The sequence below is a fragment of the Equus asinus genome, chromosome 17, assembly GCF_041296235.1.
Source record: "Equus asinus isolate D_3611 breed Donkey chromosome 17, EquAss-T2T_v2, whole genome shotgun sequence".
NCBI classification, from domain to species: Eukaryota; Metazoa; Chordata; class Mammalia; order Perissodactyla; family Equidae; genus Equus; species Equus asinus.
In genome coordinates this window covers 20556304-20567467 of record NC_091806.1, presented here as the reverse complement: position 1 = coordinate 20567467, position 11164 = coordinate 20556304, and the positions used below count along the sequence as shown (strand labels likewise).

Sequence of the window (11164 nt, the reverse complement as noted above, 5' to 3'; positions counted from 1 at the left end):
TTATTTAGCTCCAGTTTTCATTATTTGCCCCCAGAGTTTCTTCATGACATTTTTCATTTCTGTATTTCTGAGGGTGTAGATCAAAGGGTTCAACATAGGAGTTCCTATGGTGCAAAACACAGTCACAGCTTTGTCAGCAGGGAAGGAGGTCACGGGTCTTAGGTACAGAAATGAACAAGGTACAAAGAATAAGATGACAACAGTGACATGAGAGGCACAAGTAGATAGGGCTTTGTGACGCCCTTCAGAGCTATGTGTCCTCAGGGAGCATAGGATGAGGACATAGGAAATAACCAGCATAGAAAAAATGATCAAACAGAGAGACCCACTGTTGGCAGCAATCAGAGGCCCCAAAGTGTGAGTGTCTGTGCAGGCCAGCTCCAGAAGAGGTATTATATCACACATAAAATGGTCAATGACATTGGGGCCACAGAATGGTAACTGGATCATGAACAAAATCTGGATCCCTCCATGAAGAAACCCTAAAACTACAGCCATTCCCACCAGGAAACCACACACAGGTCTCTTCATGATGGTCATATAGTGCAAGGGCTTACAGATGGCTACATAGCGGTCATAGGCCATGACAATTAACACGATGATCTCAGTTCCAGCAAAGAAATGTTCAGCAAAGAGCTGAGTCATGCAGCCATTCAAGGATATGGTACTCTTCTCAGAGATCAAGTCAAAGATCATTTTGGGTGCTATGGAAGAAGAGTATAAACCATCTATAATGGACAAACAGGACAGAAAAAAGTACATGGGTGAGCCCAGGGCTGGGCTGATGAAAATGGTGACTGAGATGAGCAGGTTACCTGACAATGTGATCAAGTAGAGAATTAAAAACACAGCAAATAAGACTTTCTGCAGTTCTGGATTCTGGGTCAGACCCAGCAGGATGAATTCTGTTACATTGTTCATGTTTTCCATTGATTCAGCTTGGGTTGTAAGCAAATGATCCATCTGGAAAGATCATAGTATTTCTAAGTGATGATATTTTTAATTCCGTTTAAAATATTCCATCATCTCCTGAGTCCTGGTCTCTGTGACTGGACCTTCCACTCACTGCCATTTTGCAGATAGTTGTAAAGCAGAAAGGAAGGAGGTTAAATTTTCCTTATTCCTATTAATTGGATAGTGGCTATACCTTACTAACACCAGAATACAAGCAAGGTGTTATTACAAATGTTGACTTATGGTTGACTTCCAAAGTTTCTTGATCTAAAAGTCTCACAGATGGCTATATATCACTTTTGCGGACAAATTTCACCAATAACATTTATTTTCAAGTTATTCTTGTCTATTGGCATGAATACCTATAAGTATATGATCACAATATTCTTTTTTTTTTTTCCAAGGAAGATTAGCCCTAAGCTAACTGCTGCCAATCCTCCTCTTTTTGCTGAGGAAGACTGGTCCTGAGATAACATCCATGCCCATCTTCCTCTACTTTTATATGTGGGATGCCTACCACAGCATGGCTTGCCAAGCGGTGCCACGTCTGCACCCGGGATCTGAACCGGCGAACCCCGGGTCGCTGAGAAGCGGAAAGTGCAAACTTAACCGCTGCGCCACCGGGCTGGCCCTAAACACAATATTCTTTTAAAAGTCATCTGTGTATCAGATATGAAAGGACCAAGCCTTACTATGTTTATACCAGCTGTGTTCTGTGAACTGTTATTCCTTTCTGTCAAGTGAATGCACCTGCACAGACAGACAGAGACAGAGCTGCCGATGGAGTTTTTTTCCCCTCAAAATGCCAAGGAACTATCTTTAGAACAGCTCTTTGAGCAGCATTCACTCAACAGCCCCAGATGTTGTGTGTGGCTTGACATGACTCTTTCATACTCTCTCTTTCCACATCTTTGAATGTGGACATGTAAGCGGTATGAATTTCCCTGAAATGTTCCCAATGTTTCTTAAATGAATTCTCTGTGCAGTTCTTATTTCATCACATGTACAAAGGTGCTCTGGATTAGATATATTACTCTACTGACCTTTTAAAACTGGAATTAAATGTCATGAATTCTCCCTGAGTTTCCTACTGACAAGACTGAAATGTTAGGGTCACCTAAGGTAATACAGTTTTCCCTTTTGGCATAAGTTTAATCAATTAAGATGAACTTGAAGTTTTCATTGCTAACTAGTGGAAATATTGAATATATACAAGAATATATGTATATCTATTTTTGGAAGGATCTGTACATAGACTTTCAAGAGTGAGTACACGTTGTTGTTACAAAAGATCTAAGATATTTTATTCCTCTCCCCTTATTTTTCTTTTTTCTCCAATTCCTGCGAAGAAACATAAGCACATATTTTTCTTCAAAAATTTCTGAACACAGAATTCAGCATCGTGATCTTTCAGCTTCAATAAAGGAGAGGAAAGATAGCTTTAGTTTTCAGGAAAGCTCAGTCTCTGAGTTGCTTCTTCTCTATCCATGGCTGCAATAGATGGTGACTAAGTTTAGTCATTTTTAATAGACTTAATTCACAAATTCTAACTTCAACGTGGCAACATGGAGGTCATGAAAGGGGGAAAGAATTTCAAATCATTACAAGCAGAAATCCACAGAATCAATCTTCTTGGTGAGACATAAATGTTAACCACAATGTTGGAAAAGTGACTTTAATAGTTCTCAACAGCGTCTTGTTTGGTAACATTACAGATAGTGTTTTCCATTGATATTTTTGTGTCATTGTGTGCAAATTCATTTTTAGGGAAAAAGATTAACCTTCAAGTCATAGAATATAACTACAAAACCTATTTCAGTGAAAATAAATTGGCTAAATTAAGTTAATCTAAATAAAATCAGGAGAAAGATTTAATTCTCACTGACCTGGATCTAGTTGATTGTGGATTCCTCAGTTTTCAGATTAATCCCAGTCATTGCTTTCTTCCCCTCAGGGCATATGCACCACAGCCACAAATAGACTCCAAGAGCTGCCAAGTGAGACACTGAATTTTTTATCTCTCTAGACAACTTTCCCAATCTTGAACATTTTACGTTATTTTGGTTCCCATTATCAGTCAAGAAATGGTGATAGCTCTAGGATTTAATTTCTACTCACTTTCCTGGTTTCCTGTGAAGGTGTAAATATATCTTCAAAATATATATATTTTTTCAGATCTCTTAGGACTCTATCCAATCCAAATTAAAAACAATGTTCTTCAAGTCAGGAAAAGTTAGTGTATGCAACTACGAAATATATAAGTGAATTGAATCCACTTGATTGGACATTGTTTTCTTAAATAAATTCTGCCAAATTTTTGTTTCCAAAAAGCCCATGAACAGTGTGGAGAGAATTCCTTTTATTCCTGATTTAAGCCCTCCTTCTAACCGACTAGGCTTGGGAACAGTGTCTCCCAAACAAATCTTCAGCTTGTCGGTACACGGACTTAAAGATCCTTCTTTGTAATTTTTCTTCATTTACTCTAGAGAAATGTTTAAATAGATTTTCTGGAAGTGAAGTATTTGGTAATGCATTGACCTCACAAGTACTCAGAGGATTAGTAATTGGCCCTGTTGGAGTCGTTGCTGAAGCATCAGCCAAAGTCTTTCATTTACTCCCACCTGGCACCCACAAACATTATTAGAGGCCAGTTTTAGAAATCCAGTTGAGCTTTGGTTAAACTTATGTCTCCAGCTATAGTTTAGGATGAGACTTGGGTAAGGTAAGTTGGAAAGATTCATTACAGGGCTTTGTTGCTCATTTTGGCATTGGTGAGCCTGGCATAGGAATATAGAGTGGTTTTAGACATAGGCCAGAGTTGAGAGAATGGATTTCTCTCGAAAACATGACTGTTCTGAATGATAAGGTCGTCCTGAGAATAGAAATGCTAGTCTTCAAGGTTATGTGCCAGATTGCCCTGGGAGATTGTCACATTTTTATTAGTGACTGACCGAGAAGACTTGGATGGCAAGGTTCCCAGCTATCAAAGATTTAGTAACTTAAAATTCATAGACATAGCAATTTCCTTTGGGGTGAGATCCTAGACGACAGATTCTTGTGATGTAGTCAGGGGAGTATAGTTTTTCTCTCTACTCCACAGAGAGAGAATCATGAGGACTTAGAGTAAAGTAAGTGCTTTACTATGCTTTCACACAGTAGCCATTGAGAAAATCACACTCAGCGAAGCACTCATGTATAAAGACATCCAGAGTTAGAGAATATAAACTCTATAGAAAGGAGGCTCCGCTACCATCTTTTCTCTCTCAGCTTCTGAGGCGATGAAGAGCTGGCTGGAACCCTGCAAAGAATCATCTTTCTTTGTTGTCAACCATAACCTTTAAACCAAATTGACATGCTTCTGTAGTCCAGAACCAGAAAGGAAATCCATGCTTTCAACTCTATCCTCGACAGTTAACAATTTTTCTCTCTGTTTACTGCCAACCTCACTCACAGTCTGTCCCTCTTCCTTGGTACTTTTTCTTTTTATTGTGGTACAATATAAATAACATAAAATTTACCATTTTAATCATTTTTAAGTGTACAGTTCAGTGGCATTGAGTACATTCACATTGTTGTGCAGACATCACCAATCATCTCCCAGAACTTTTTTCATCTTCCCAAACTGAAACTCCATATCCATTAAAAACAATTATTCTCATGACCTCTTCCCAAATCCCCTGGAAACTGCTATTTTACTTTTTGCTTCTATGAGTTTGACTATTTTATATAGCTCATGTAAGTGGAATAATGTGGTATTTGTCCTTCTATCACTGACTTATTACACTTAGAATAAAGACTTGAAGATTCATCCATGTTGTCACAAATGGCGGGACTTTCCTCTTTTTTTAAGGCTGAATATTCCATGTATGTATATACCACATTTTTAAGCCATTCATAATGGACATTTAGGTCGTTTCCACATCTTGGCTACTGTGAATAATGCTGAAATGAACATAGGTGCGCAAATAATTCCTTGAGATCCCGATTTCAGTCCTTTTGGATAAATCCCAGAAATGAGATTACTGAATCATACAGTAGTTCTATTTTTAATTTTTTGAGCAACCTCCATATTGTTTTTCATAAAGGCTGAGCCAATTTACATTCCCACCAACAGCGCACAGTGTTGCCTTTTCTCCACATCCTTGCCAACACTTGTTATTTCTTGTCTTTTTGGTAATAATCATTTTAACAGGTGTGACGTGATATCTTATTGTAGTTTTGATTTGCATTTCCCTATGATTAATGATTTTGAGCATCTTTTCATATACTTTTTGGCCATTTGTATATCTTTTTTGGAGACATTTCCATTTAAGCCCTTTGTCCATTTTTAAAATTGGGCTATTTTTGCTGTTGAGTTGTGCAAGCTATTTTATTTTGGAAGTTGACCCTCATCAAATATATGGTTTGCAATTATTTTCTTCCATTCTATAGGTTGACTTTTCACTCTCTCAGTTGCTTCCTTTGTTGTACAGAAGTGTTTTAGTTTGATATAGTCCCATGTGTCTATTTTTGCTTTTGTTGACTTTGCTTTTGGTGTCATACGCAAGAAATCACTGCCCAGTCCAATGTCATGAAGCTTTTCTCCTATGTTTTCTTCTAAGAGCTGTACAGTTTCAGGTCTTAATTTAAGTCTTTAGTTTAGTTGAGTTGATTTTTGTGTATGATGTAATATAAGGGTCTAATTTCATTCTTTTGCATGTGGATTTTCAGTTTTACCAGCAACATTTGTTGAAGAGAGACCAACCTTTCCCTATTGTATATTCTTGGTACCCTTTTTAAAGATATATTGACCATATGTATATGCATCAGTTTATTGCTTGGCTCTCTATTCTGTTCCATTGGTGTATATGCCTGTCTCTGTTCCAGTGCCATGCTGTTTTAATTACTATAGCTTTGTAATATAGTTTGAAATTAGGAAGTGGGGTGCCTCCAGCAGTCTTTTTTCTTAGGATTGCTTTGGGTCTTTGGGGGTCTTTTGTGGTTTCATATGAATTTTAGAATCTTTTTATTCTATTTTTTTGTGCAAAATGTCATTGGGATTTTGATATGGATTGTATTGATTCTGTAGATTGCATTGAGTAGTATGGACATGTTGAAAATATTGAGTCTTACGATCTATGATCATGGGAAATCTTTCCATGTATTTGTGTCCTTTTTATTTTCTTTTACCAATGCTTTGTGGTTTTCAGTTTACAAGTCTTTCATCCTTTTAGTTAAGTTTATTTCTAAGTATTTTATTTTTTTGATGGTATTGTAAATGAGATTGTTTTCTTAATTTCCTTTTTGGATAGTTTGTTATTAGTATATAGAATGCAAATAATTTTTTTATGTTGATTTTATATCCTGATATTTTACTGAATTGTTTATTAATTCTAACAGGTTTTTTTTGTAGTCTTTAGTGATTTCTACATATAAAACCATGTCATATGAAAACAGAGAAACATTTACTTCTTCCTTTCTGATTTGGATGCCTTTTATTTCTTTTTATTGCCTAATTGCTCTGGTCAGGGCTTCCAGTACTATGTTGAATAGAAGTGGTGAAAGTGGGAATCCTTTCTTGTTCCTAGTCTTAGAGAAAAGCTTTCAGTTGTTTACTTGTTGAGTTGCTGAATAATAAAGTTGTTCACTTGTTGAGTATGATGTTATCTGTGGTCTTGTCATATATGGCTTTTATTATGTGGAGGTTATTTCCTTCTGATTGCAGTTTGTTTAGAGTTTTTATCATGAAAGGGTATTGAATTTTGTCAGATGATTTTTATGCACCTATTGGTATGATCATATAATTTTTATCTTTCATTCTCTTAACGTGGTGTATCACACTTGCTACTTTTTGTATGTCGAACCATCCTTGCATCTCAGGAATAAATCCCACTTGGTTTTGGTGTATGATCTTTTTGGTGTGCTGTTAAATTCAGTTTGCTGGTACTATGTTGAGGGTTTTTGCATTTATGTTCATCGGGGATGTTGACCTCTAGTGGTCTTTTCTTGTGGCGTCTTTATTTAGTTTTGTTAACAGAGTAATACTGGCCTTACAAAATGAGTTTGGAAGTGTTATTTTCTCTTTAATTTTTTGTAAGAGTTTGAGAGGTATTGGCATCCATTCTTCTTTAAATGTTTGGTAGAATTCACCAGTGAAGCCAACTCGTCTTGGGCTCTTCGTTGTTGGGAAGTTTTTGATTATTGATTTAATTTCCTTTGCTCCTTATCGATCTGTTCAGATTATGTATTTCTTCATGATTCAGATTTGGTAGATTTTATATTTCTAGGAAATTGTCTATTTCTTCTAAGTTATCCAGTTTGTTGGCATAAAATTGTTGATAGTCGTCTCACAATCTTTTTTGGGTCGTTTTTGGGGCATCAGTTGTAATGTCTCTTCTTTCATTTCTGATTTTATTTATTTGAGTTTACTTTTGTTTTTCTCAATTATTCTAGCTAACATTTGTCAATTTTTTTTCCTTTCAAAAAAACCTCGTAGTTTCATTGATTTTTTGTGTTGTTGTTCTAGTCAATTTCATTTATTTCTGCTCTAATATTTATTATTCCTTCCTTTGCTAACTTTGGACTTACTCTGTTCTTTTTCTCATTTCTTGAAGTACAATGTTAGGTTGTTTTTTTGAGATATTTCTTCTTTCTTAATGTAGATATTTTTTGCTATAAATTTCCTTCTTAGTATTGCTTTTGCCACATCCCATAGGTTTTGGTATGTTGTGTTTTAAATTTTTGTTTGTTTTGAGATGTTTTCTAATTCTCCTTTTGATTTCTTCTTTGATCCATTGGTTGTAACTGAGTGTGTTGTTTAATTTCCATGTATTTGTGAATTTACCTTTTTTTCTTCTGCTTTGATTTCTAATTTCATTCCATTGTGTTCAGAAAGATACTTTATATGATTTCAATCTTCTTAAATTTTTTAAGACAAATTTTGTGGCCTAACATGTGCTCTATCTTACATAATCTTCTATGTGTACTTGAGAAGAATGTATATTCTGCTACTGTTGGATGGAAAGTTTTGTACATGTCTGTTAGATCTATTTGGTCTATAGTGTTGTTCAAGTCCATTGTGCTCTTACTCATTTTCTGTCTGGCTGTTTCTATCCATCCTTGAAAATGGAGTGTGTAAGTCTTCTACTATTATTGTGTTGTTGTCTGTTTCTGACTTCAGACCTGTTAATATTTGCTTAATATATTTAGGTGTTCCAATGTTGGATGCACATATGTTTCTAATTATTATGTCTTCCTGGTGAACTGATTCTTTTATCATTATATAAAGTCCTTATTTGTCTATTGTGATGGTTCTTGTCTTAAAGTGTATTTTGTCTGACGTAAGTATAACCATTCCTGCTCTCTTTTGGTTACTGTTTATGTAGAATATCTTTTTCCACCACTTCACTTTGAGCCTATGTGTGTCTTTAAGCCTTAACCGAGTCTATTGCAGACAGCATAAAATTGGATCTTTTAAAACAATTATATAGCCACTCTATGCCTTTTTCACAGAGAAGATTCAATATTTTATTAATTCATTCATATAATAAATACATATTAGGACCTAGAGTATATCTGGCACTGTGATAGATGCTGAGTATATGGTGCACTTCCTTAATTATGTAAATCTATACAGTTCCATGTGCAGATAGTATAACATACGTTTTCTTATTATTGTCTTCCAGCTTATTTTTAGCCCATGAGTCACGGACTCTCACTAAAAAACTGCTTTTAGTAAGCATACTTGGGTAAGCTATGTCTGCTTCAAATTTGAGGAATATATGAATGTAGCAACTCCTGTGTCTAACCCACCAAATCAAACACATGGGCTATTGTCAAGATGGTGCTCTGAAGGCAATTAGTCATAGTTCCTTTTCCTTAATTGTTTCCTCACTAATCTAGAGAAATGTTTCAGTATATTTTGAGTGTAGGGATCTGCTGATACACTGATTTTTCAAATTCTCAAAGGATTAGTCAGTAATCCTTTTGGAATCTTTGCAAAAATGGCAGCTGAAAACTTTTACTTATTCCTTATTACTTATTGGTACTAATAAATATCATTAGAACAGTTTTTAAGATGCAGCTGGGCCTGAATTCAAAGTATGTCTTTGGCCATGCTTTGTGATTAGACTTGGGTGGAGTAAATCTGAAGCAGTCGAGAGGTCTGATTGTGGTCTTTATGATCCTGGCTTTTGATCTTTGTGTGGGTTTAAGCCTTATTGTGTTCAGAGGAAAGATTTTCCCTCTGAGAACATTACTGTTCTATGTTGTTTGATTTTCCTTAATATAGAAATGCCAACCTTCAAGGTTGTATGCCTACATACCATGGAAAATTGTGACCTTTTCATTCATGATTGACTGAGAGCCTTTAGAGGTCAGGGTTTCCAGCTATTCTCAGCCCCCGAAATTGAGTGATTTTCCATTCAGAAAAAGATTGAATGCAGAAATCAATATATCAGGTAATAGAAAAATATTAGCCTTGATAAATAAATTTAAGGGCTATTTAGTATTTTAAAAGTACAAATAAAACTGATGAGCACAGATAAGCTCAATAAGAAACACATATGGTCAAATTTCAAAAGAACGTTATTTTTAATGAATATTTAAAAGAATGTTATGTGTAATTCCTAAAAGATTTTTAAGTAACTGGATAGGTGTTTTTCAAGGTAAGTAAGTCTTTATTCATACCATCTCTAAAAAAAACAAAACAAGAGAAAGAGAAAAGGGAAAAAAGAATAGTGTGTGTTAAAGCCTTCAAATAAAACATATCTGTTCCAAGAAAGAAAGAAAGCAACATATATATAATCTCTAGATGGAAAGGAGCATTTCAGCAAAATGCAATGGTATAAAACACAGAACAAAACTAATGGATTCAACTACATAAAAATATGGAACACACTGGACAAAATACTTGCAACATTATAATAGATAGCCATTATTATATAAACATTTTCACAAAAAAAGGTATGCTCACACCATTGTAAAAATAAAGGCAAAACTAATAAAAAGATACTGTTCAGAAAAAAACATTAGAAATCTCAAAAATCCTCTATGCATAAGTCATCAAAGTCAAAGTGATCAAATACAATTTTAAAACAGTAAAATACTTTTAACTGGCAAGTTGGCAAAGATTTACAACAAGTTATATTGCCCAGTGCTGGTGAGTGTGTGTTGATATAAAATATTTTGGAAAGAAGTTGAAATCTAAATAATAAGGGCTTTATAACTGGTCATGTCCCTTGGTCCAACGCTCCTTGTGCTTGGGAATCTATTTTAGATCAAAAAAAGATGGACAAAACTTACGCATACAGGTTGTATTTCACTTTTTTTTATGATAATGAAAAAGTGAAAAAAATCCAAAGGTCTGCATAAAGAGGAACAATTAAGTGAATTATAATTATGAAATATCAGGTAGACATTGAAGTTATTTGCAATAATAATTGATGGAGTGGAAAGATTCTTCCAGTACAATATTGAGTGGAAAACACAAGATATAAAGCAGTTTATGTACCATGATCTAAGTTGTTGAAAATAACATATATACATTAAAAAAGTATCTGAAAAAAGTACACTAAAGACTAATAGTACTTATTTGAATTACAGGTTTAGGTCAAGTTTTGTATTTTTCTTTTTAAAGTTTTCTGATCTAAGTTTTCTACAAAAAGAATAGATTACCTTTACAATCAGTAAAATAATTTAATAAAAGAAATTTTATTTTCTTATCTCAGGTCTGGGTTCATAATATCCTCAGTGACTGCTTTTCTCAGTAGGGTAAATAAGCCAGTCATCATTCATAAAAATCTGTGACAGTGGAAGCACATGTTTAAATCTAACTCACTTGTAAATTCAAGACTCTAGTATCACTTTAGGAAAAAAAAAAGTACTAATAAAGAAGTCACAGATTATACTTACTTATCTTAATGTATTTGGGAAAGAAGTAACAGGTTCATTCCATAACAAGGCATCTTATTTGTAGAGCACGCTTGTAGCAATCACTGACCCATTATTAACACTGGTTTGCAGATTCATCTATTTTTATCTTAAGTATAACATTTCTTTTCCTCACTTAATGACTTGAAAATGATTGCTGAGAAAGACTTCCTCAATAATTCTGAGTTCATGGGCTGGATTGGGTTTTGCTTTACAGCAACACCAACCTATGAGTGTGAGGCATAAGCATCCCAGCTCAGATAACGAATTTCTTTAGTCAGACATCTTCCAAAGCATTAAG

The 11164-nt window shown here is 34.8% G+C and overlaps 1 protein-coding gene across 1 annotated transcript; it reads right to left on the bottom strand.

Annotated features, from left to right (window-relative positions):
• Positions 1-930, bottom strand: LOC139040439 (olfactory receptor 4C45-like). Its single transcript, XM_070487210.1, has one exon. The coding sequence runs from the start codon at positions 928-930 to the stop codon at positions 1-3; it is 930 nt and encodes a 309-aa protein (XP_070343311.1).
• Positions 931-11164: the final 10234 nt, after the last annotated feature.

Coding starts and splice junctions, on each gene's coding strand:
- LOC139040439 (XM_070487210.1), bottom strand. CDS start 930: ATGGAAAACATGAACAATGTAACAGAATTCATCCTGCTGGGTCTGACC.